Source organism: Beta vulgaris, chromosome 3, assembly GCF_026745355.1.
Source record: "Beta vulgaris subsp. vulgaris cultivar EL10 chromosome 3, EL10.2, whole genome shotgun sequence".
In the NCBI taxonomy this organism is placed as follows: Eukaryota; Viridiplantae; Streptophyta; class Magnoliopsida; order Caryophyllales; family Amaranthaceae; genus Beta; species Beta vulgaris.
In genome coordinates, this window is record NC_079204.1 from 15,282,699 (window position 1) to 15,310,101 (window position 27,403).

General features: G+C 40.6%; 2 protein-coding genes across 2 annotated transcripts in view; both read right to left on the reverse strand.

The window, feature by feature from the left end:
* Positions 1 to 2,206: 2,206 nt before the first annotated feature.
* On the reverse strand, positions 2,207 to 6,360 carry LOC104888870 (wall-associated receptor kinase 4-like). The gene is made up of 3 exons (XM_048641161.2): positions 5,352 to 6,360; positions 4,487 to 4,660; positions 2,207 to 3,612 (listed from the first exon to the last, which is right to left on the reverse strand). The coding sequence occupies exons 1-3, from the start codon at positions 6,238 to 6,240 to the stop codon at positions 2,420 to 2,422; spliced, it is 2,256 nt and encodes a 751-aa protein (XP_048497118.1). The 5' UTR covers positions 6,241 to 6,360; the 3' UTR covers positions 2,207 to 2,419.
* A 19,084-nt stretch (positions 6,361 to 25,444) lies between these two features.
* The window catches only part of LOC104888962 (putative wall-associated receptor kinase-like 16), an 18,398-nt gene continuing 16,439 nt past the window's right edge, over positions 25,445 to 27,403 (reverse strand). Inside the window, exon 2 of the mRNA XM_048641162.1 lies at positions 25,445 to 27,065. Coding sequence (XP_048497119.1) covers positions 25,882 to 26,985 — 1,104 coding nt within the window. The 5' untranslated portion in view covers positions 26,986 to 27,065 and the 3' untranslated portion in view covers positions 25,445 to 25,881. The remainder of the gene's footprint in view (positions 27,066 to 27,403) is intronic.

A 27,403-nucleotide genomic window follows, 5' to 3' on the forward strand; every position in this document is an offset into this window, starting at 1 on the left:
AAAGGGATCTGGACCGGGTCCTAAATTATTACCCAGATCCAGATCCATTTACCCATTTTTATAATATTATTATTATTTAATATTATATTTTGATAATATTATAATATTAGTTAGTACAAGAAAAATGATTTTCGCTTGAATTTCGGATTATTATTTTAATTAACACGTGTGATTTTTGTGTGAATTTACAGGATAAATTAAGTTCGAAAATTGGGATAACTAATCTACATTTTGATAATTGAATACTTGTAAGTAGTTGCAATGGTTATTTTTCAAAAATTAAAGGTATTTTTTGGTTGATATTAGATAACTTTATCATTTAAAATCTTTAACTATTGTGAAGGTAAGGTTAGTTTGAAGATAATAGGCAAGGATTCGTTTTGGATCCGTTTAGGACCTGGATCCATAGGATCCATACGGATATGGATCTAGATCCTCATTTTTATTACCCAGTGGATCTGGGTAGGATATGGATACTTGCCTAAAAAACGGATTTGGATCCTAGAGGACCCTGTCCAGATCCTACCCATTGCCATCTCTAGTTGTGGGAATTAATGTTAAGAACTCAAGTTCGTGGAGGAACTTGGGAAGAGAACTCTAGAAAAGTGTAATATGTTGTAACAGAATCATTACCTAATGCTAGAGAGAATTAAAATCACTAGTGGTCGAAATTTTTCTCCTTATATTGAGATAGAGACTTTCCTCATAAAAGTCTCTTGTATTTCCTTAACGTGTTTCTCATAATATCTTTTCAATCCGCGAAAACTTACATTCATGTCTCACATTATAATTCACCCCCTCTTAATTATAGTTTTCCTATTCAAACAATAATAAAATTTCGTTGTTCAGGAAGATTACAAACTTTAAGAGATGGCAAACTAGTAATTTTGGTAATTGAATGCTTTCATTTGTAACTCTTGCTTAAGAATGATAATGGATCTTGAACCCCCACTCAAATTTGTGAATCCATATCAAATCTTTAGGATTTGGATAGTTGAACCAAACGGGAATCGAACCCGTGTCTTCGACATGAAAAGACGATGTCCTAACCACTGAACGAAAGGGACCAAAAAGCCATTCTTCATATACCTCAGCTCCGAGAATAGAAGTGGTCGGATATGTACCAAATTTAAATGTTGGAAGTTCAACAATTAATACCTCAAATTGAGGAGTGGCAAAACAAAGTAAAAGGCTCTTCTCCCACATTGGAAAAATAGTTTTGCTTCACCTTATTTATTAATAGGAGTTCCTTAACATTACTTGTTAGATAGAGTGCTAGATGGATGGACACACCATACGCGCGCGCGCTGACCGGGGCGGGCTCGAGATCGTGGTAAGCGCGGCGCGGGCGTGGGCTGTAGTATGCAATCCATTTTAGATTTCTTTCTTTATTTTAATTTGTTTTGTTGCAAATCGCCAGAATCTCGGATTGCCTTTATTACCGATTCTGTAACCGTTGCTAGTAAGATTTTCGGAGCCTATATTGATTCCCTTTCCTTATCTTCAGCCTTTCGTTTTTTCTCTTTGGACCCTTATTAAAAGGCTGATTTCTCTTCTGTCAAATTACAAAAAATAACTCACTCTTAAATACTTCTCCACAAAATATTCTTCTGGTTTTTGGGCACCTTCTGATCTCCATCCGAGGTGTGTGAGTGCACACATATTTTGGAGTCGTGCTAATCCTGGAGGACGATCGGTTGGGTTCCACTGCACCGGATAGCGCAAAACCGTCTTTTAGGACAGTGTTTATCAACGCCACGACAATTCGGCTCCTCGTTCACGCTTCAACAGACAAGTATAATTTTATAGTTTTGTTTGCAACATTAAATCCACTATATAATACGTTAGATTTAGACCTTATTTTTGAAATGCTAATCTAGTCCATGTTTACTATTATTATTATTATTATTATTATTATTATTATTATTATTATTATTATTATTATTATTATTATTATTATTATTAATTAAACTTAGATCCATAGATCCAGAAGATTTGAATTTGTATATTATATTTGTAATGTTGATGAATCTGGAGTAGACTTAGATCCAGGTATAAAAAAAATTGGAATTTGGGTACAAATTCCATCTTTTTCCTAGTTGGATTACAAAGTTAAGCCACTGCATATAAAATATACCCGAAGGAGACATGATTTTCTATTTTTCTTATAATAATCACCCATAGAAGAGGACATGCATAATAATAATGATACAAAATTTGTCCGCGAACATCATATCTAATTCAACAAAAAAAGAAATATTTATATGTAACCCTGAACTAGTATATGCTTAGATACAAGAAACATGACTATTACATGCTAATCTATCATCAATTTCTAAGAAAATATTTTTAAGAACATTATAGACTTATAGTATTAGAATTATTTTACACAGACAATTGGCACCCACAAATTTTTTGATTACCTGCCACTAGCCAAAGATGAAAGCAAGTGTGAATCATATGATAGTGAGTCAGTGGCACTGCTACAACCGCCATACTCCGATTTTGGAATTCCTCTTAGCAAAGAATTACAATCTTCTTGAAACGATCCATCATCATTATTCCATGGATGTGACGACCCCTTTCCTTTTATAGTATCTAGTTCCGCTGCGACTTCCTTCATGGTAGGCCTCTCTTGTCCTTTTAACATCAAGCACCATTTAGCTAGATTTGCTAAATGCTGTATTTGCTCAATTGTTCCCTCATTAACAATACTTTTGTCAAGAATGTCCGATAAATGACCATTTTTCATCTTAACAAGGAAGTGCATAGCAAGACATTTCTCAGTTTCAACCCTTTCATTAGAAATCGCTTTTTTCCTTGTTAAGAGCTCCACCAATACAACACCAAAACTATAAACATCACTCTTTTCAGTTAGTTCACTTGTTTGCATATACTCAGGATCTAAATACCCTCGTGTTCCTAATACCATTGTAGCAAATTGGCTTTGGTCTTCTAGAACCAACCTTGAAGCTCCAAAGTCTGTTACCTTAGCAGTCTGACTTTCATCTAAGAGTATGTTCATTGACTTAATATCTCGATGAATTATTGGTGTCGAGATTGTGTTGTGTAAATATGATAGCACATGGGCAACCTCCGATGCTATATTTAAGCGTATGTGCCATTTTAAATTGGACGCTTTCACTCTATCGTGTAAGTGGTCATATAACGTCCCATTGCTTATGAATTCATAAACCAATAGTGGCACTTCACTCTCTAGACAACAACCAAGTAACTTGACCACATTTTTGTTGTTGATTTGTGATAGAACAAGAACTTCATTGATGAATTGCTCGACTTGGTTTGGATCCATCTTAAGAGATTTTTTGATTGCAACAACTTGATTGTTTGGCAAAATTCCCTTATAAACGATGCCAAAACCTCCTCTTCCAATAACATTTCCATCACTATAATTGTCACTAGCAATTTCAAGGTCTTTCATTGTAAAGACTTTGATCGTATCAACATGTCTTCCGGAAAGTTTTTCATGTAACAAAAAACCGCCATTTTGTCGAAAGAAATATTCGCGCATATTTCTGAGCTGTCTTTCCCCATGTTTCCAATGCAATAGAAACCCAATAAGAAGCAAAGTTATGATACCACCACCAACACCTACAAGAAAAAAATGTCAGAGTTCCATCCTTGCATTGCCCCAATTATCCCCCTTTTCCCGACCTGGCTCATCAAGACTCATACATGATTGCTCTCTTAAATCTCTCAAGCTCTTAAGCAGTTAAAACCTATATTCAACCTTTTGGTTTGTCAAAAATCAATGAGCGACCATACTCCTGCACAAATCCAAGTTAACAAGTATTACTACCCTAGTAAATCTTGAGTAGATTCACCCTATAGTAGTAAGTAGTGGTCAATTTAGATAATAGGTCACTTTTTAAAAATTACTCCTATCTTACCACAAATTATTATAGGACAGTTAAAACTTTGTATTTTTGCTCCAAGTATATATTCTCTCTTTTTTAGTAGTACGCGAAGGATTAAGCTATTTTCTCATGCACATTTTAAACATTAATATCATTAATTAGTTTGTTTTTAGATTGGTAATAAAGCCGGACTAACCAATTCAACACGCTATTGCTAAGGTACATACACCCTTGTTAATTAGACACAAACTCCTTGAGGATGGAGGGACAATAAGGAAATCTCACCATCAAGATACCTCTAGGTGACCCATGACCTTGATGTCTTGACTTATAAGATGCTAAGTCAACCGCTAGAGTAAACTTCACTTGGTGTTAATAGCATTAAAATCTCTAATTATGTAAATTATAAAAATCACAAGGAGTTGATAGTTTGAAAATGTGTACGAAAACAAATCTCACAAAATTCCACATGATAATATTTTTCCTTACTTACAAGGATCACAAAATAATCAAAACTGGACATATAAATAGTGTTGAAAAATAATATGATACGATTACAAAATTGAGGAAGAATTTTTGAAATTCCAAATTTTAATTTTCTAAAGTACCTGCAGTGGCCAAAACGGGTATGAGCCAATAAGCCTTTGTGTTAGAAATGCAACGATCAGTTCGTGTCCCATTCCCGTGGTAGCCCTTGGGACATTTGCAGTAATAGGCTCCAATTGTGTTGATACAATACTCTGCTTTCTCGCAATCATTCACTTCCTTGCACTCATCAATGTCTAATGACGAAATAATATTAGTAAAGAGTACAAATATATTATTTTCTTATTCAAAATTGAATAAGCATTTTTGGGTGATGCTAAATATCATCCGAATTTTTTTAGACTGTGGCCTTGTTTTTTTTTTTTTTTTTTTTTTTTTTTTTTTTTTTTTTTGAGGGGAGCGGCCTTGTTCTTTTCCACTTATTTTCACTTAATTTCATTTTAGTTCAGATAATTTCAACTCAATTCATTTATTATCATTATTATTATTAATTATTATTATTATTATTATTATTATTGTTAATATTATTATTTATTTATTATTAATTATTATTTATTTATTATTAATTATTATTATCATTATTTATTTATTATTATTTATTATTATTGTTTATTACTATTATTTATTTATTATTACTTTTATTATTGTTGTTATTATTATTATTATTATTATTATTATTATTATTATTATTATTATTATTATTATTATCAGTTGAATTCAGTTAATTTCAGTTCAGTTCATTAAATTTCAATTAAGTTCAATTAATTTCAATTCAGTTAATTTCAGTTCAATTCAATTAATTTCATTTCAATTCAACTAAAATAAGTTAAAAAAAAACACGGTCTTAATTGAATCTTTGTGAAATTTTACTTAAAAATTATAATGGCTAGGAATGTATGATAATGATGGACAAATGAAAGTATTTACCTGTGCATCCTCTAGGAAGGTAAGGATTACCAGAATAACCATCCTTGCATTTACAACGATATCCCAATTCATACTCCGCATCATAACAATCTGCGTTGTGCTTACACAAGCAGTTCCCGTCTGCTCTGGCAGCTGAACAATTCTTTCTCCCAACGGCCCAATCGAATACTACAGGCAGCCCCATGCCGTGGTAGTAACTTACATTGTGAATCAAATCCTTCCGGTAGAACCTGAAAGCATCTTTTGCCACTGGAAACGCGACACTGCACGGGTTAAACTGATATACTGAACTATGATTCGAAAAACTGTATGCTCCAACACTGACATTTTTAGTTCCACTAGGAATGGAGGCTTCGCAACACCCAATCCCAGAGCATTCCCCGTCAACAACATCTTCTAGCTGGACGCATTCAGTCATGCAACCAGTGGAGTAATTTTTTCCGCTTCGAAACCCTCTAAACCACGCGTAGGTGTCGCAGCCAATGGCAACTAATACGTTTTTTGAGCTAGATACTGTAAACGTTGCCAGGTTGAACCAGTGAAACCAGCCACTGACATATCCGCTTTGGTTGTAACAATTGTAGGAAATATATATTCTGGAGCGGAATTCGCCTTCTACTAATGAAATGTTCAGTACCTCCAAATTTGTACCAAAAACTGGTGTTGGACTAGTACTCTGATTAGTACAATTAAGTTTGAAGGAGGAAACTGTTTTGTTATTGTTTTCATTAAAGTAACAGCCTTCCTCAATACCAAATGGGTACGGAATACTTATGTTTCCACACTTATCTGAACAGTGTGGGGCGATTACTTGGGCTGTGATGAGTGGTATCAACACCCAACACGCCGTAATCAATATTGCAATACGCGTGAGACTTGAATAACTCATGCTTATAAAGGAGTCTAATCTCGAGGTAGTTCAAATTTAGAGTTGAAAAATGAATTTATAAGAGGATTTCAGCATACAGGGATGTATGACAATTGAAGTCATTTTGTGCTCTGTATTGTCTTAGCAGGAGTTTAGAACCTCTATATATAGAGAGAAGAGATCTATCCGAACTAACCACCACTAGGGTCTAGGGGTGTAAGCGGACTATAGAGTCCAATCCAGCTCAGTCCAAACTTATCGGACTGAACTGGACTGAAAATTTTTCGGACTGGACTCGGACTCAAATTTTCGAGTCCAAATATTTTTGGACTGGATTTGGACTCATCCCTTTGGAGTCCAATAAGTCCAGTCCAGTCCAATCCAAAAATATTTGTATATATAATATATATTTCATACATATATGATGTATATATTAAAAAAACACTACTTTTAAATTTTGGAGTTTTCAACCTTCCCTCTCTAAATATTTCAACTGGCGTCAGACAATTTACTTGGCGTCATACTATTGCACTTAGCTCCATTTGTTGAATAAGTAAATTATACTAGCAGTGTTGCAGTAGTAGGCTAGTAGCCGACTAATTCTATCTCACTTCACTCCTCAGTCCTTACTACTCACTTCCTCTTACTCTTCATTTTCTTTCTACCTCGTTGTCTCGAGTCTCGCATTTTCTATTTCTCCCTCAGATTAATTCTCAGTTTGTTTGCTTCCTCTCAACTTAGATCAAGGTAAGCATCTAATTCAACTTTTTATTCATAGTATTTTACTTTAATTTAAGCTTTCAATCTAATTTGTGGATATTGATAATTGAATCAGATGTCAAATGCTCAAACATCTCAAAAAAACGTTGTGAATCATTGAATATAAATCGGGAAAAAACGGACTGGATTGGACTGGATTCGGACTCAAGAAAAAATTATCGAACTGGATTGGACTGGACTCAAAAAATATTTGGATCGGACTTGGACTCAATATCTCGAGTCCAAAAAACTTTGGACTGGATTTGGATTTGGCAAAGTCCAATCCAGTCCAATCCACTTACACCCCTAACCACCACCCCATAATTTTTTATTTTCAAAATAATGAGATATTCTATTAAAATGTAGTTAGCTATCTTCATTGAACAAGAAATTTTATAGAATTATTTCTATTTATGTTCAATAAACTAATTTAGTTAAGATTATGAATTGATTGTAAAGATTTAATATTAAAATATTCAGAATTAATACATATGAAAACATATAATATATGTCGAGCTAAGCTCTGGCCAACAACTAGTTGATCGCTATGTGTTGGCTTAAGTCATGTGCCGATACGACGCTATTATACCTTGACATGATAATCTTCTATTCATGTCACATAGTGATATGACATCATTATACCTTTATCTTGATATTTTTGTATTTCAAAAATACATGTAGGAGATTTTTTAACACATGGCTAATAATTTGTTAAAATATTTAGAATAATATAAAATCAATTTTGGGCTCTAATCATCAATGAGCTTTTGTTAAGTTGGTCTTCTCATATTATAAGAGCCAGTACGCTAAGAAGGTTTAGGTAGCATGTTCCAATCTCATTCACCGTATTCCGCCTTTTCGAAGTGGACCATATATTATATTTAGCACTTGATAATAAGTATGAGAGGACCTAATCTTGAATTTGGGTGATACCAACGAAAAGTATAAATTGCTGATTAAATCCCAAAGTTTTAGGACCTCAACTTTACACTAACATCGTTGAAGGGTAGTTGACGTCGACTTTGATATATTATCTTTGAATAGTTCATCCACGTGGGAGATACAGGACAGTGGGCAGTGGGCACCGGTCACGTAAGGCGAAAAACACCACTCAATTATTGTACTGTATGTCTGTATCTGGATGGCTGCATACAAGTTTCGCTATAACGCAGAAGACCTTGACGTAGTTGACGCAGGACTTAAGTCAACTTAACGTATGGGACTGGGCCAAAGATTCATCGTGTTACAAATTACAATCGTGAATTAAATTATATTGCATGGAAGTTTTTATGAAAATTGCGGTGTTCGTTTGAAGAATGAAAAGTTTTCGTGTATCAAAAAACTCAAGAAAACATCTGCATAGGTTGGATATCAGTGTAGCTTCTATACACTTAGGGGTTGTTTGGTTCACGATATGAAATGGAAACAGAATAGATAGAAATAGAGAAGGGGAATGGTAACAAAGATGGCTATTTTTATTGAGTGTTTGGTTCAAGCCAAGGAATAGAAATGAAGGGTAATCATTAACTTCAAGTAATGAATTTTGTTACTTGAGGGGGGGGGGGGGGGGGGAGAGATAACAAGTTGGGGGAATCCATTACCATCAAGTAATGGTAAGGGATTGATGAGGGGTTGAGCCAAACAAGAAGAAAGAGAATCGGTAATTGATTCCGTTTCTTGAAACCCAAAAATAGTGAACCAAACAACCCCTTAGTTCCGGACCTATTTATTTGTCTTTTCTGTGCAATATAGATAAGGGGGTCTTAAATATTTCAGGACCATGTTTCCTAAAAATATCCGGCCCTTAAATTTATACTAATAGTACAAAATTTAAATGTTTAATTAAACTAGTTTTTTTTTTTTGCCTGGCGATGTCTCGGGTCAGTTACAATAAACAAATATGTTAATATTTTTAAATTTCATAATTTATTTTGCTACTTTTCGTAGTTTTTGTCCATTGAAAAATTCACGTCACAACGTGATAAGTGAAAAAAATTGAAAGACTTATAAGAAATTGTGGTAAAAGAAGATGACATCAATATTCTGTTGTAAGTTAAGTTTTTTTAGTTAATTATAATTATTACAAGACTTCATCATATTTTATTTGAAACATTATACAACAAAGTCATGGTGTATTCATGATTAAGCTCTTACTTTTCATTTCAAAGATCACGGGTTCAATACCTTGCACTTACACATTTTTTTAAAAGTGAGAATTACACATAGACATAAAACATTTGCATTAGAAATTTGAGGAGAGTGCCATGTGGCACATAGGCTTTGTTTCGCACGCCTTTTAATATATTTGTACTAGTCTTCTTTGCACGCGATGCGTGCGTGAATAATTTTGGCGATTATTATTAAATTTCATCTAAATGTAATTTGAAGGATGTAATTTACAATCATCATTAATTTCAATTAAATATCATGTGGTGTAAAAACAAATTATAAAAATTACTTGATGAATAAGTTGTTTTCCTGGTATTTTTATTACTTGTTAATGGATGTTGGTATATTGTTATTGCATTTCAAAGTTTAGGTAAAATTAAAATTTCATGTCTTTGATTTTGTAATTGATTTGAAAACTGCTTTTGTTATGTTAACTTGTTCTTCAATCATAAACTTTTTCTTTCAATACACATACTTTAATGAAAGTTTATATTAGCTACTTTGAACTTCCTTTAATATACATATTTTAAATTAGGAAGGGCTATGATTGAGGAAAATCTCAAAATCTTAATAGGTAATATATATTTTTATTAAATGAAGGGTTAAAAAGTCTTTTCAAAGGGGGACATCATAGCTCCCCCATTGGCTTATATAATAGAGATAGATAATTTATAGAGAAACATATTCATAAGGGTATCCACCACTATAGCCGGCAAAATAGACCCGTACCCGTTGACCCAACCCGATCCGAGAACTATTTCCCAACCAAAAATAATGACCGAAATAGAACGGAAACCCGAAATAAGCCGACCTGAAAGTAAAATAGACCCGAATATGACCCGGATCCGATTCTACCCGATCCAGAAGTGACCTGACCCAAAATTGACCTTATAATGATGACACAAACCGACCCGAAAAATCGTCATATTAGTCACTTATCAATCAAATTTAAGGAAAAAATTGTCATGAAATATTATATACTCCCTCCGTCCGATAATATACTGCTTGTTTATTTCTTTTTTATACGGTCTCCAAGACGTAACTTTGACCTTTAATATCTTCAATTCCGTATTAATAAAAAATATAAAAAATTGACATTATGAAACTATACATTGAGACGAATCTAACAAGATCACACATGATTATGTTTTTTTTTATATATACAAATGAGAATATTCGGTCAAAGATTTTAAAGTTTGACCCATGAAAAATGAAGTAGGCACTATATTATGGGACGGAGGGAGTATGATTTAGTCAATGTACATTTATTTTTTTAACTTAATCTCATTAGTATTATATGTGTTTTATTTATTTGCATGATTTAAAACCTGATATGACCCGAAAACCTATGGACCTGTATCTGAATGGACCCCACAGAAATCCAAACACAAAATGACACGATTATGACCCAACCCGTATGACCCGTTTGCCACCTCTATCCACCACTATGATATGAAATTAGTTCATGCAATAAAAAGTAATTTTTTTGTCCCTATCATGAACAATTTGCAAAATATATTCGGTCATCTTGTGAGCAACCAAGGAATTGTTCACAAATGAACCAAAAAAATATGTCATGAGAAAAGTTACCCACTAGGTGGTGGAAAATTTTGTAAAAAAATATATTTGCCAAATTGAAATGGTTAAATTTTATAAAATACAAATCATAAAAATAAAAAATGTAAAATGCTATCCATTTTTTCATATTTTAAGCACTTCAAAAAAATAATTTTGAAGTAAAAAGTAGGAGAGAGAAAACCGATGAAATTTTTTTATGGCATGATTGTGATGATTTTGAATTATTTTTGTCAATGAAAAGTAGAGATATTCCACTTGGTAATACTATACTTTGAGATTTTCCATTTGGTACCCAATTTTTTTTTAATACTATATAGTACCACTGTAGTTTGGACTTATACTCTACCGTAACATTGTGTTTCTGTCTAGAAATTAAGGGTGCTAATTCCTTTGCTTAGGGAGTACCGGGTCAGATTTTAATGTCCTGAGTCCAAAGTCCGTACGCCGGAATCCTGCAAAAGTAATGGTTAGACTGCCCCGGGGGTTGTTCCGGGATCGCCTCTCCGACGCTCAAGTCAGTGATCAAGCTAGAGAGATAAAATCTAGAGAGAGATGCTCTGGTTTGTTAGGTAAGAATTCAATACCTTCTCATTGATGAGGGGGTTGAGTATTTATAGTGCTTGAGATATCCCAGCTGTAGGCCAGCTGGAAGGCACTACCACAGGTGGGCCCTCTGGGGGACTAAGGCTTTGCTGGGCTTGAATTGTCCCTGGCTGGCTTAACCTTGGAAATAAGCCCAAACAATTAGCCCCACGCCAGGAATGGGAAATGTCGAGGCCTTGCTGAAGCGTCTCCCGTTCGTAGCGGAACCTAGATAATTCTGAAGCAGGACCGACCCGGTCTCATAGGGGAAGGCGTGCCTACCCGGTCCCCTTTAGGAGAGGGGAGGCAAGCAAGCCGACCCGGTCTCCTTGGGGGAGGGGAAGGCAAGCAAGCCGACCTGGTCTCCTTGGGGGAGGGGAAGGCGTGCCGACCCGATCCCCTTTAGGAGAGGGGAGGCATGCAAGCCGACCCGGTCCCCTTTAGGATAGGGGAGAGATGCAAGCCGACCCGGTCTTCGATAGGAGGGAATAGTCACGAGTGCCGACCCGGTCTCTTCGAGGAGAAAGGGGGCATATGCCGACCCGGTCACCTTTGAGCGAGGGGAAAGCGTGTGCCGACCCGGTCTACATAGAGGAGAGGGGTGGCGTGCCGACCCGGTCTGCCTGATGCAAAGGGTGACGGTTTGCTCAGGTACGGCTCGGATAAGGGGCCAATGAGCCCCATGCTTGTCCAAGCCGCTACCATTTCTCATTTTGAGCCATTTTGGAACTTAGGCAATTTGACTCGATCAAAGAGGGGAGGCTCCTTGGGCCGAGCCGGTTGGACGCGGCTCGGATGAGAGGCCAATGAGCCCCCTGCTTGTCCGTGCCGGTGCCTTCTCTCGCTAAGTCAATCTGGGACTTAGGAGATTGAGTCAACCAAAGAGGAGGGCCTCTTTGGGCCGAGTTGGTTGGACGCGGCTCGGATGAGGGGCCAATGAGCCCCATGCTTGTCCGAGCCGGTGCCTTCTCTCGCTAAGTCAATCTGGGACTTAGGAGATTGACTCAACCAAAGAGGAGAGCCTCTTTGGGCCGAGTTGGTTGGACGCGGCTCGGATGAGGGGCCAATGAGCCCCATGCTTGTCCGAGCCGGTGTCTGCTCTCGCTAAGTCAATCTGGGACTTAGGAGATTTGCTCAACCAGTCTCTTTGGGCCGAGTTGGTTGGATGCGGCTCGGATGAGGGGCCAATGAGCCCCATGCTTGTCCGAGCCGGTGCCTTAGATCTTGGACCACTGGCTGAAGTGACCGAGCTGGTAACCTTGAGCTGATGAACTAGTAGTCTTGAGCTGGTGAACTTAAGAATTTCTTTGAACCCACAATGCCACGTGGCAACAGTGGATTATTGGGGTGCTTCAAAACATGGTAACGATTCAACTTCCGGTCATTTATGACCTTTGTGACTCTTGATATTCCTTGGAGCTGTACCTTTTGAATAGTTTTGGGCCATCTGAGCGGCCCATTAAGGTGGCGAAAACGCAGGTCCCGGTTCATTTTTCGATGCGGGACACGGAAATCGAGGATTTTTGCCTATAAGTAGGGAGAGAGGTGAGAGATTTTGTCACTTTTACAATTCTCTCTCTCTCTCTAAATTTGAGTTTTCTGCTCTTTCTCTCTCTACTTTTAGAGCTCTTTCTCTCTCTAAGTCCGGGCTCCATCTTCTTCGTCCGACCAGGTACGCTTTTGTTTTGCTTTTTCGCTAAGTTTTTCTTCTCTTTCTTTTGATAAAATCGGCCGACCCCCTTCTGTTGATAAATAATGGGGAGTTCGTCCGAGTCAATGACACCTCCTCCTTCACCTCTTTATAATTTAGCCGAGGAGGTGAGGGGTATGGGCATGGTATTGGTGTCAACTTTAATAAGTTGTCCAGATCCCTCGGCTGTGCCTGAGGCGCTTTCCCTCCCGAGTACTCCTTCGCAAGCCGAGGAGGAGGAGGCCGAGGGTGCCATCCCCCTACCCTGGGAGGTGTCCCTGGCCTATCTCTCTTCGAGGAGTTACTTAGACAAATATTTGTCTGATGGTGTAGTTAGGATAACTATGCCGGGAGAAGAAGGCGAGGCTTCGACGTCAGGGCGGCTCGCGTATCCTGAAATCGACCCCAAAGGCGGTCCGGGAGCAAAATTTCCTCTTCATCTTTAATAAAAGCCCTGCTGGAGGATGCCCGAGGCCAAGCGGCCAAATTCCAAATAAAGGACCCATATTTGCTGGTCCGACCCGATGCTAGCCACACCATTCTGAGCCCACCACCTGGATGCACTGCCTTCTACTATAAAACCATGGAGATGGGCTTGAGGTTCCCGCTGACCCAGTTCGAGAAGGACTTACTGAATGCCTATAACTTGTGCCTGGGTCAGCTTTCTCTGAATTCTTGGGGTGGTATTTTGGCCGTCCAGGTAATCTGCGATATTATCGGCGTTAGGCCGACCCTTACTCTCTGGCGACATTTGTACAAACTTTTTGAGATGCATGCCGGGGATCATGGCCCTGGTTGGTGGTGCTTCCAGGCTCGGCGAGGCTACCGAACCGTGCTTGGCCTTCCCACCTCCCAAAAAGGGTTTCACCGAGGGTTTGCCTTCGTCTACCACGGGGGAGAATGGGGTATTCCAACTGTTCCCCCATCTGCCGACCCAACCACTGTCTGAACTTCAAAGTGCCCGAGCTATCGGAGGACGAAGCAGTGGCCGCCATCTACATGCAGTTGGAGGCCAAATTAAAATAGTAGATGGTGGTGAAGTTTTTGTAGCGGGGAACTGGCTCCCGAGCTGCAAGTTGTTCAAGAATGAGCACTTTCTAGCAGTGTTCGGCCTGGGTCCGGCCTTCCCTAAGGGTAATTCGGCAAGAGGGGGTCCGGTTGACTTGTTTTTGTTGCTTTACTTGTTGTATTTTGCTAACTGTCTTTCTCCTTTTGCAGAAGCTTCTTTAGCATTCATAAAAGAAACTGATCAAGAGATGGCCGAGCGATTGACTTCTGCTGCCCATAAAGCTGCTCGGATCAGGGCCGAGATGAAGGCCAATAAAATCAACAAGCCCTCCAAGCCGAAGGTAAGCACTTTTTCCATCCAGCCTGGTTCGGACTTACCTTGCACATTTTTACTAACTCTTTGGGTTTTTATAGGACCCGTCCAACCCCAAGCCGAGGAAGCGCAAGGAGAGGGCCGAGGAGAGGGTCGAGCTGACAGAGAAGGCTTTGGCCAAAGCCCGAGCCGAGAAGGAGGCTTCTGCGAAGAAGGCTCGGAAGGAGCCTTCTGTCGAGGTAAACAGTCCTCGACCTGCTTCCGGAGACGGGGACACTCACGTCTCGGTTCACCCCTCGGACTTCGAACCCGTTTGGAGTCCGGGGTATGTACCGGCGACCTCCCACCCCTCCTTGGTTGAGCGTTCTCTGTCCGAGGCGCCCATTCCCTTCACTCAGATGTCCAAGACGGACAAGAAGAAGAGGATTTCCGAGGCCTTGGAGATCCTGTGCACCCAGACCGACTGAGATCATATCAATGAGGTCAATGGGAGGAATGAGTCGAGCGAGCTTTTTCGCTCCTGGATGGACGTAAGTAAATTTCTTTTACTTTGCCCTTTATTTCGCCTTTTATTTCTCAACTTCTCTTCCTAATTGGTTTCATTTTGGCAGTTTTCTATCCGAATGACCAAGGTGGCCGAGGACCGGCTTGCTTTGGTCCAAGAGGTCAATACCAAAGAGGACGCACTTTGACGAGCTGTATCAAGCCAAACAGGGCAAGCGGCTGGCCGAGTTACGATTGGAGGAGGCCAATACCAAAATAGAAAAGGGCGAGGCGGCTTGGCAGCAGGAGAAGGAGGACTGGAAAGTGGAAAAGGCCAACTTAACATTGGCTAAAGAAAATGCTGAGTCTGCCAAGGGTACGGCCGAGTCCAAACTGGCTCGTGTCGAGGGCGACTTGGAGAGGATCAAGCTCAAGCTCTCCATGGCCGAGGCTCAATTAAAGGAGGCTCAGGCGGCAGTTTCCCGCTCCTAGGAGGAGTGGTTCAAAGACTGGCAGGCCTCGGATGACTGCACCGAATTCTGCGCCGAGGTGGGCCAATCATCCCACAAGATGGGCGAGGATGAGGCGCTCACCAAGCTCAGGGATGCCCTGGCCGACTCCTGCCCTGAAGCTGACTGGAATTCGGTCTGGTCTCGCTACCAGGAGTTGGCTGAGGCCGAGGCAGCTGAGATCAAAGCAAAAATGGCTGAGGAGATGAGCTCGGATGACGAGGATGATGATGACGAAGAAGTTGCTAGCACCGAGCCGCCTCCAGAGAACGCTGCCGAGCAGCCTGCTGCCGAGCAACCCGCTGTTGAGCAACCTGCCGCCGACCCCTCTACCTAGCTGCTTTAGGATTTTTCTCTTAGCTTTTGCCATGTTGGCTTTTTTGCTTTATTCCTTGTATTTTTTGTAAACTTTTCGTTGTATTTTGCAACTTTGATCAATGGGAATACAACTACTATTTTGCAATTTGTCGTTTATTACACAATCTATTTTTGTTATTTGCAATATCACAACATATAATAGACAACGGACTGGTTAAGTCTTGCTTGCATTTTTGATCAAAATAATAAAGACTGGCTAAGTCTTTTCATTTCTGGGGTAAAAACCCGACTTGATACATGGACTGGCTAAGTCCGAGCTACATGGACTGGTTAAGTCCGAGTTACAATCGAATTTGCTAGCTAGAACTGACCAGGTAGCGCTGGCCTTACAATATGCCCCTATTGCAAGTAACAAAAAGAAATTAAACATAGAATCTTTTGAGATTGTCTAGGTTCCAAGGTCGAGCCAGGGGGACCCCTTCGGGAGATTCGATTCGAAATTTCCCTGGCTTGAGGACCTCTGTAACCTTATAAGGGCCATCCCAATTCGCCCCCAACTTCCCTTTGAGATGGGAGAGGCCGGTGGCTTCCACCTTTCGGACGACCCAGTCGCCTAGGCTGATTGGCCGAGGCTTTACTCGCCTGTTAAAGTGCCTTGTGATTTTTTGCTTGTACTGGATGGCTTGCAGCAAAGCATTGCCTCGTGTTTCAGGCAACAAGTCTAAGTTGACGGGTTTTTCCTCGTTTTGGTCAAACTCAAAGAATGTTATCCGAGGAGAGGGGATTCCCACCTCGACCGGAAGGACAGCTTCGCTACCATAGACCAATCCGAAAGGGGAGTGCCCAGTAGCTTCTTTCACTGTTGTTCGGGCCGACCAAAGGACTCCGGGTAGGTCGTCTACCCAAGTCCCTTTAGCTGCATCAAGGGATTTCTTGATTCCCTTTAGGACAATTTTATTGGCCGATTCGGCTTGCCCGTTGGTCTGAGGGCAGGAGACGGCTGAAAACCTTGTTTGAATGCCGAACCGGGCGCAATAATCTCGAGTCGGCCCGCTGTTGAATTGTCGGCCATTGTCCGACACTAGGGCTCTTGGAATTCCGAACCGGGTGATGATATTCCTCCAGATGAACAGCTTGACCTGCTTGTCAGTAATTGACGCCAGTGGTTCGGCTTCGGTCCACTTGGTGAAGTAATCAATAGCCACAATTAGGAACTTCCTTTGCCCAGAAGCTGGGGGAAAAGGTCCGAACAAGTCCATGCCCCACTTGTCGAAGGGCAAAACCGCTTGAATGGTGGTGAGGGGAGTGGCAGGTGCTCTTGGTATGTCCGAGTGAATGTAGCAGGAGGGACATCGTCGGACTAAGTCCGAGGCGTCAGCCTTCAAAGTGGGCCAATAGTACCCTGCCCTTAATGCCTTTCCGGCTATCGTTCTGCCCCTTTGATGGCTCCCGCAAGCTCCTTGGTGTATTTCCCGAAGGACATAGTTTCCTTCTTTGGGGGTTATACACTTGAGGAGGGGATGGGTGCAGGACTTCTTATAGAGCTGCCTTTCATGCCAAAGGAACCAACCTGATGTATGTTTGATCCGGTCGGCCTCCTTAGGATCATTGGGTAAGGTCCCGTCTCGCAAGTACTCCACAATTTCGCCCATCTAGTTTGAGGAACAATGGAGCACAAGCTGCTCTTTGGCATTTATGTTAGGTTCTTTCAATACTTCCCAAGTTATAGTTCTCGGGGCCGACCCTTCAGCCGAACTAGCCATCCGAGCCAGTGCATCAGCTTGTTGGTTTTCCGAGCGAGGAATATGGATAATCCGGAATCCGGACAACCTTCCAATGACAGCTCGGGGCTTTGGCCAAGTACATTCTCATGCTGTCTTCCTTGGCCTCATAGTCTCCAGAAATCTGACCCACAATGAGTTGTGAGTCGGATTTGGCTATGACTGATGTTGCTCCAGCTAGGATGCATAGTTGTAATCCGAGGATGAGGGCCTCATACTCGGCTTCATTGTTAGATCCGAGAAACTCGAACTTAACAGCATATTCAATTTTCTCCCCGACCGGGGGTTTGATGACCAGCCCTGCTCCACAACCACTCTTTGTGGATGACCCATCAACAAGCAACTCCCACTCCTCTTGCGAACCGACCGGGGGTCGAGTTGCGCATTCAGTGATGAAGTCAGCGAGTGCCTGGGCCTTGATTGCCCTTCGTGGCTCAAATTCGAGCCCAAAGTCTGCTAACTGGTCTGCCCAATCACTCATCCGACTCGAGTGATTCCTATTTTCAATGAGCTTCCGGAGCGGCTGTCCAGTTAGGACTTTGATGGGATGTGCTTGAAAGTAAGGCTTGAGCTTACGGCTCGCCATTACTAAGGCAAAGACCATTTTTTCGACATCGTTGTACTTCGCCTCGGCCCCCCTATAGGCATGGCTGATGAAGTAGACATGTTGTTTTCCTTCTCGCTCGGCTATTAAGACTGCGCTAAGAGCGTAGTCCGAGACGACCAAGTAAATGAACAGGGGTTCCCCCAGCAAGGGGGAGATCAGTTTAGGTAAAGTTGCCAAGTGATTCTTGAGGGCAGTGAAGGTCTGCTCGGCTTCATCATCCCATGCGAACTCTTTTCGCTTCAGGGCCTTGAAGAACGACAAGCTCTTATCCGCCGACCTGGAGAGGAAACGACCGAGCGCCGCTAAGCAGCCGGTTAGGCGCTGAACTTCCCGAACGTTCCGAGGAGATTTCATCTCTAGGACCGCTTTGATTTTGTCCGGGTTGGCTTCGATTCCTCTTTCATCCACTAGAAATCCGAGGCACTTTCCCCCCTTAACTCCGAAGACACATTTTTTGGGGTTGAGCATCATTCGGTATTTTCTTAGGGTGCTCAACGTTTCTTTCAGATCCGCAGGGTGATCCGACTGGGCCTTGCTCTTGACTATCATATCGTCAACGTATACTTCAATGTTCCGACCCAATTGGTCGCTGAAGATTTTGTTGACGGTTCGCTGATATGTAGCCCCTGCATTTTTGAGGCCGAACGGCATCATCTTATAGCAGTAGACACCCTGAGGAGTGATAAATGCCGTATGAACCCTATCCTTCTCGGCCATGGGAATTTGATGATAGCCAGCATTTGCGTCCATGAAGCTGAGAAGGGCGTGCCCTGCCGTCGAATCGACCAGCCGGCCTATCGATCTTTGGCATAGGGTGATTGTCTTTTGGGCAGGCTTTGTTTAAGTCGGTAAAATCGACACACATTCGCCATGCCCCGCTCGGCTTTTTGACCAATACCACGTTGGCCAACCACTCCGAGTACTGACATTCTTCAATGAAACCTGCTTCGAGCAGCTTCTTGACCTCCGCGGCTGCTGCGACATTTCTTTCAGGATCTTGGTGTCTGAGCTTTTGTTTGATTGGTCTGAACCCCTCTTTAATGTTAAGCTCATGACACATGATTTTCGGGTCGAGCCCAGGCATTTCTGTGGCCTCGTAGGCGAAGACATCTTGGTACTCCGTGAGCACTCGGATGATATCTTGCCTCGTTTGGGGGTCACTTGGCTTTGCCTACCCTGACGGTCCGACCAGGGTCCTGGCCGATTGCGACTTCTTCGTCATCCTCGGCTGGCTGAGGGCGTTCATATTGCTTGGGGTTCTCAGTTATGTACACCCCGAGGCTGGTTGAGGGATGACCCCCTTCATATTTTCTTTTTTTCGAGTCCTTTTGGACGTCGTTGTCCGAGTCCTTTTGGACGTCGTTGTCCGAGTCCTTTTGGACGTCGTTGTTCTTGAGGCTATTCACATAACACTCTCTTGCTGCCTGTTGGTCGCCTTGAATTTTTCCTACCTTCCCGTCATCAGTCTCAAACTGCATGAGGAGTTGATAGGTGGAGATGGCGGCCTTGGCTTTGTTTAGCATGGGTCTCCCCATTATTATGTTGTAAGGCAAAGGGATGTCTACCACCAAGAAGTCGATCGGTAGGCTTCTCCCCTTACCCTTTTCACCCATCTGAGTGGGTAATTTTATTGATCCGACCGGGAGGACAGAGTTGCCCCCGAATCCTATGAGCGGCTGAGCCATGGGGGTAACATCCCGTTCGGTGTACTTCAACTTCTTGAGGCAATCAAGGGTGATGATATCAGCGGATGACCCACTGTCCACCAATACCCTCTTCACCTTTGTATTGGCTACCTTGAGCTCGATGACTAGGGGGTCGTCGTGCGGAACACGCAACGTCCGACTAGGTTCCCCAAAGGTCATGACGGGGCAGCTTGCTCGGGGGAGCTGGACATCAAGTACCTGATGTTTGAGATTTTGGAGGTGAGCCTTGCGTGATCGGCCGGTTAGGCCTCCCGACGCGAATCCTCCAGCAATGACACCGATGAACCCTTCGGTGTCCCCGCTGTTTGACTGACCCACCTTTTGCTTCCCCTTTTCCTCGCTCGAGTGCTTGAGGTAGTGATTGAGCTTACCCTGGTCGGCCAAACCGTCCAAGGATTTCTTGAGCTCTCGACAGTCCTTGGTGGTGTGCCCACATTCCTTGTGGTAATCACACCACAAGCTTTTATCCCTCCGAGACGATGATGTCCGAATGGGTGCTGGTTTAGGAAGCCAATTTTTATTCCTGATGTCAAAGTATATTTCTTTCATGTTCTTGTTGAACGGGGGATCATTGCCATTGTCGGTAAGCCGATCCCCTCGGCCTCCCGTTCTCTGGTATTTAGGTTGATCCCTATGGCTCCCTTCGTCCTTTCTCTTCTTGCCCCCCTCGTCCGAGTAACGGCAGATATCCGTTGCCTGAATGAATCTTTGGGCCCTAGCCATGGCTTCCGAGTAAGTCTTTACTTCATTCTCGGCCAATGACCATCTGAGCCGACCCGGTTGGAGCCCGGACATGAGGGCAGCGAAAGCTACAGCGTCTTGCAAGTCGGTAATTTTGAGGGACTCCTCATTGAACCTCTTTATGTAGTCCGACAAGGATTCATTCTTGTCTTGCTTCACCCCCATGAGATGAAGGCTGATTTTTCTTTGCCTCTTTCCAGCTACAAACTGGTGGATGAAGAGGTGTTCAAGTATGGCGAAGTCAGTGATGACCCCCGCCGGGAGTTATTGGAACCAGTTGAGGGCCAGACCTTTGAGGGTGGTGGGGAAGAAACGACACCATGTGGCCTCGCAACTTGGGGTTTTCGACCCGCGCCCCCCTTGAGGATTTGGATACATGGGTTTCTGCATGCAGACGGGCCGACCCCTGTCGTGCTGACTTTTCTTTTTCTCGATGGCTTGGGTCTCTCGCATCGGACCGTGGCCGGCTAGGCTGCTGATCCCGATTAGAACGAGAGTGGTCCCTGTGGGAGCGAACGACTGTGCGCTCTCTAGGCTCATGCTGATTGAGCGGGATGACTTGCTGCGGCTGCCTCTGCTGGAGCATGGCCATCATGTCCATCATGCCCTTTTGGAAAGTTTCCTGGAGCTGGGCAGCGATAAGGGCCAGGTCAGCCGCAAAGAGCCGCTAAGGCTCCACATTCTGAATCTGTTGGGAGACCGACCGGGGGTCCAGAGTTTGGACGGTGGGTGACCTCCGATTCGGAGAGGGGGTCTGCTCGGCCTCCCTATTGTGCGCGGGTGAGTGGCCTCTCTCTGGCCGAGGGATTGGGGGTTCCCTATTGTGCGCGGGCGAGTGGCCTCTTTCCGGCCGAGCGACTTGGTCAGAGGCTTGCTTGCCGCGAGTATTTTTGGTTGGTGCCATTGTCAATTGGCGTTCGAAGCTGAGTAGTTGTGTGAATAAATCTTAATGAGTGGTGGCGAAGTACCTTTTTGTACTATCCCCACAGACGGCGCCAAACTGTTTCTGTCTAGAAATTAAGGGTGCTAATTCCTTTGCTTAGGGAGTACCGGGTCAGATTTGAATGTCCTGAGTTCAAAGTCCGTACGCCGGAATCCTGCAAAAGTAATGGTTAGACTGCCCCGGGGGTTGTTCCGGGATCGCCTCTCCGACGCTCAAGTCAGTGATCAAGCTAGAGATAAAGTCTAGAGAGAGATGCTCTGGTTTGTTAGGTAAGAATTCAATACCTTCTCATTGATGAGGGGGTTGAGTATTTATAGTGCTTGGGATATCCCAGCTGTAGGCCAGCTGGAATGCACTGACAGCTGGAAGGCACTACCACAGGTGGGCCCTCTGGGGGCCTAAGGCTTTGCTGGGCTTGAATTGTCCCTGGCTGGCTTAACCTTGGAAATAAGCCCAAACACATTGTGTTAAACAAAATGTTAGTTTGAGGGTTAACTAAGATTAGGGGTTTGTCTAATTTTGCGTAATTAAGGGGCCCTTCTGTATCACTGCAAGTTTTTAGTTTTTGGTTTTATAAATATAAAAATCATATGATATAAGGGGTATAATAAACTTAAAATTAGTTATACTTAACTCAAAAAGGTAAATTTTGAAAACTGACAACAGAAAACTGGAAACTACTTTTTCTAGTTTCCATATTTTTGTTTTTGGTTTTAAAAAAAAAATCGAAAAATGAAAATAGAAAACGATAACGAACGACCCCTAAGGTTTTAGAAGTCATTTTTGTCCTTATGGACCAAATGTAAGGTCCAATTTGGTAAAAAAAGAAGTAGACATTTCCTGACATGTAAAACGAGCTTCTATTTCTTTTTCTCCAATCTTGACTTCAATTTTGACCCATAAGAGCCAAAATGACTCCTAAACCTTAGTTGAACAATTCTTAATGCACAAGACACGTAAATGAGAGAAACTAATAATACTATTTAACCCGAAACTAATGTTTTATTTAACGCAATGTTACGTTAGAGAATAAATCCAAAATATAATGGTACCCTGTAAAATCCAAAAAATAATTTGGTATCAAATGAAAAACCACAAAGTACTACTCCCTCCGTTTCATTTTAAATGTTACGCTTTGATATTTTACACTATTCACAAATTTCACTTTGACCATCATTTGTGATTTATACGCGGATGAAAATATAGCTATGTGGGACCTTGTTAGATTCATCATAATATGTATTTTATTAATATGTATGTTTTATAATTTTTACAAATACAAAACTAAAAATATATGTCCTCAAAGTTTTGCATTGGCATGCGTGAAGAGTGTAAGTGTGTAGATTAAAATAAATGAAACAAAGGGAGTAATACTCTGACTAGATATTTCCCTAGCTATATGTATTTGCTGGAAAAACTAAAACTCTGACTAGGGGTGCTTATCGAGCGAGCCGAGCCCGAATAGCACAGGGCTCGACTCGAGCTCGTTTAACTTTTCAGGGGCTCGGCTCGGCTCGATCCCATGATTATAATTTGCGGCTCGAGCTCGGCTTGTGAGTTCATTTAGGCTCGGCTCATGAGCTTGTTTAGGCTCGGCTCGTGAGCTCGTTTAGGCTCGGCTAGAGGTGTTAATGAGCCAAACAGAAATCGAACCTAACTAGGCTCGAGCTCGAGTCTAAAAAATGCAACTTGGCTCGAGTTCGAATATAACTTTAAGGTTCAACCCTAAGCAAGTTTAAGGTCATAATTCATTAGGCCCGAACATTTAGTAGTTCAAAGGCCCAAGAACTAACACTTGTTATTGCATAGTCAAGCAAGTAGTAGTAGACCAATGGTAGATAGTTAGGGAGTGAATGATTTCTTTTATAAAGCCTCTAACTCACACCCTCATCCTATTCCACTGATGTGGGACTCTAGAAAGCCAAATTTCTTTCTCCCTTGCTTCCATCTTGCAACATTGCTCCCCATTGTTCATGCGTGAATTCTCTTTGGTAATTATTCTCACTTTCTCTTTCTCTCTCCTCTTTCTATTTCAAGTGTGAGAATGATCAAACAATCACGCCTTAATGAAATACTCTTTTTAATTATTTTTACCTTTTCTTTTTATCTTTCTTCTATTATATACCTTAGTTAATATCTTAAAATAAATACTTAGTATAATTTTTAAAACTCTACTCAAACTCGAATATAACTTCAAGGTTCAACCCTAAGCAAGTCTAAGGTCATAGTTTATTAGGCCCAAACGTTTAGTGGTTCAAAGGCCCAATAACTAACACTTGTTATTGCATGGCCAAGCAAGTAGTAGCAGGCCAATGGTAGAGAGTTAGGGAGTGAAAGATTTCTTTTATAAAGCCTCTAACTCATACTATCATCCTATTCCACCGATGTGGGACTCTAAAAAGCCAAATTTCTTTCTCACTCTTTTTAATTCTTTTTACCTTTTTTTTTTCTTTCTTCTATTATATACCTTAGTTAATATCTTAAAAGAAATACTTAATCTAATTTTTAATATATATAAACAATTTTTTAATATAAATTTTTTTTTAATATAAAATATATTTTTTAGTATAAAATAATAATCGAGTTGTTCACGAGCTTTACGAGCCGAGCTTCAACGAGCCGAGCTTTGACCGAGCCGAGCTCGAGCTCCTCACGAGCTTGTCAGGCTCATTATCACCCCTAGCTTTGACCAGATATTTAGCATAATATGTCCAACACATTTTTCATGGCTAAAGATCTTCATTAGAAGCCTACCACAAGTGTCCGAAAATCTAATAACTTACCACCTCTGTTTCCCAAAGATTTTCCTTGTTACCGTTCCTATAGATACCAAGGAGGATCCATTTGTGTGGGGTATAAGGTGCGTAAAGTAGGAGAGAGAAAGGGGTTAAGATAAATAAATAAATAAAAATAGGTTAAAGGAGAGAGAAAGGGAGTAAAATTGAATTAATAATGTAATGGTGGACCATATGATAGAGACATGAGAGGGTAAAAAAGGAAAAAAAAAATTCCAAATAAGAAATAATTAAAGTAAAAAAGGGAAAATCTTTTCGAAACGCACTTAAACGAAAAAGAGGGAAAATCTTTAAAAAACGGAGGGAGTATCTCCAAAAACTTTGTGCTATGACAAGTTTACAAAATAAACTAATTTGGCAGGAAATGTATTTTGAATGGTTACAACAATAACATTTGACTGTGTTTTCAGTTACTTTTTGACACGTTTTTAACATACATATTTATGCTTTTGTTATGCATATACTTTCTCAGTTATTTTATTATTACAATATTTTCCATATTTAAAAATATAATATTCATTATAATATTACTAAATTTGATTATATCTTCTCTCTATCTCTCTTTAACACATAGGTCTCTTTTTTCATCTCTCTCTATCTCTCGTATCTCTTTAAAAATTGCGCAACCCTACATATTGCAATTATTATAGAACCGAAGGATAATACGTATTTTAAAACATTCATCAAATTGAATCAAATTAGATCCCAATCACTTATATTTTTTGTTGTTGGACTGGCTCCTTCATCCATAGTTAGTCCATTTCCTACTGCAGCTCATTCCAGTTTAGGTTTATGCCCAATTAGTTCTCAACTTAGATTTTGTTATTCTATAACTTAGATTTTTTTGCACTTAGTTAGTTACATGATACATCAGTTCTTGTAGTTTCTTAGATCTCATGCCATATCATCATATATTCTTAATTGTTTATCTTTTGTTAATTCTCTTTTGATCATGAATAGGCTAGAGGAATAACTTTAGATTTTTTTGCACTTTCTCTTTGTAAATGGAATCCTTTCAACTCTCAACTTTCCGCAATTAATGTAAGCTCTAAATGTAAGTATGCAAGTAATATTAGTATCCAAAATGCAATTAAAGTTTACAATATTTGACCATGACAAAAGAACTGAAACAACTGAAGAACAAGAGTGAGTTCATTTAATTAGCTTAAATAAAATGCAACCACTTGTGATAAACGATATATATCCTAGGCGTACTGTATTTCTACACCATATGACCCTTTTATGATTTTCTTTCCACTCTCACATGAGCTTATATGGAGGAACAAGAACAGTATAAGTGTATAAAATTACATTGGAATGTAGGATAATTCAGTACCACGGTAAGAGGTTGACTGGTTGAGCTAAACTTTATTACCACAAGATAGTTTAATTAATTAATAATAATAGCACATAAATTAAAGTAACAAGTTGTAAAGTTGCTTGGATTGTTTCCACATGCTATTACAAATTAAACTTAACCAACTACTTATTAGAAATTATACAAATAAGACACTAGTTTCCAATGATTTTCTATCACATAAGAGGTCAGAGAGGATGTATATTACACACGTTTTTGCACGAAAACATAAAATCTAAAGATGTACACACTTATCATGCATGGACTTCAAATTATATCATCACTTGATAGTTTATAAAAAAAAAAACACTTTAGTTTTCCAATTACCTGCCACTTCCAAAAGGTGAATGTGGATCATACAAGTCTGAGTCAATGCCATTATTACAACCATCAACATCTGATCCTGTATTTCCTCCAAGCAACAATTGACAATCTTCTTGAAATTGTGCGTCGTTGTTATTCCACGGATGTGATCCCTTTCTTTTAATTGTCTCTAGCTCAATTGAAACTTCTTTCATGGTAGGCCTATCTTCTCCTTTTAACATCAAACACCCTTTGGCTAGATTAGCTACTTGTTGTATTTCCTCAATAGTATCCTCATTCACTATGTTTTTGTCAAGAATGTCCAACAAGCAGCCTTCTTTCATCTTTAGAAGAAAGTGCATCGCGAGACATTTCTCAGTTTCCGATCTAAAATTAGAAATCGCCTTTTTCCTTGTCAACAGCTCCACCAAGACAACACCGAAACTATAAACATCACTCTTTTCCGTTAGATCACTCGTTTGCATATATTCGGGATCCAAGTACCCCCAAGTGCCTATTACCATCGTAGCTAATTGACCTTGGTCCAATGGAAGCAACCTAGAAGCTCCAAAGTCTGTTACTTTAGCAGTGTAACTTTCATCTAACATTATGTTCATCGACTTCATATCTCTATGAATGATCTTTGGTGAGATTGTGTTATGTAGATAACACAACACATCAGCAACATCTAATGCTATCTTTAAGCGTATATGCCACGTTAAAATCGATGGCCTTACTGCTTCATGTAAGTGCTCATATAAGGTCCCATTGCTAATGAATTCGTACACCAATAATGGTACTTCATCTTCTAGACAACAACCTAATAACTTAACCACATTTCTATTGTTGATTTTTGACAATACAAGAACTTCATTGACGAATTGCTCAGCTTGTTTGGGATCCACCTTGATGGATTTCTTTATTGCTACAAGTTGATTATTTGGCATAGTTCCCCTGTAAACAATGCCAATCCCTCCTCGTCCAATTATATTAATGTTGCTATAATTATTGGTAGCTTTTTCAAGATCTTCCATAGTGAATATTTTAAGAATATCATCATCTTGTCCAGAGAGTTTTTGATGCAAAAGCAAGCCACCATTTTGCCGAAAAAGTTCTTGTCGCATTTTCTTGAGTTCTCTTTTCCCATGTTGCCAATGCAGGAAAAACCCAGTCACAAGCAATGTTATGATTCCACCACCAATGCCTACAAGAAGATACATAACCTCAGGATCAAGGATACTGTAAATGGGTGTGCGATATATACGTAAGAATGAGGACAATTTTTAACCATCATGCACGGTACGTTGATAGTTGTCAGGGGGATTGGAGTTCGTTGATAATATACTTTACATGTTTTTTTTTTGACCGGATAATATACTTTACATGTTGACAAGACCTTAAACTTGATTAAATCTATTTCTAAGGCAAGTTGCTCGAAAATGGGTCAGGAACGTGGACACGGAAAAACACACATTCTAAAAATGAGGAAACGTGGAAGAAGGGTTAGGAAACCGAATATTTGAAAGTAGATAGACTATATTT

What these genes read in the sequence shown, in the direction of transcription:
- LOC104888870 (XM_048641161.2), bottom strand. Translation starts at nt 6,240, where the DNA reads ATGAGTTATTCAAGTCTCACGCGTATTGCAATATTGATTACGGCGTGT. An exon ending in CCTTCCTAGAGGATGCACAG is followed by an intron (nt 4,661 to 5,351) that starts GTAAATACTTTC and finishes TTTCGTCATTAG; the next exon opens with ACATTGATGAGTGCAAGGAA. An exon ending in ACCCGTTTTGGCCACTGCAG is followed by an intron (nt 3,613 to 4,486) that starts GTACTTTAGAAA and finishes TTTTTCTTGTAG; the next exon opens with GTGTTGGTGGTGGTATCATA.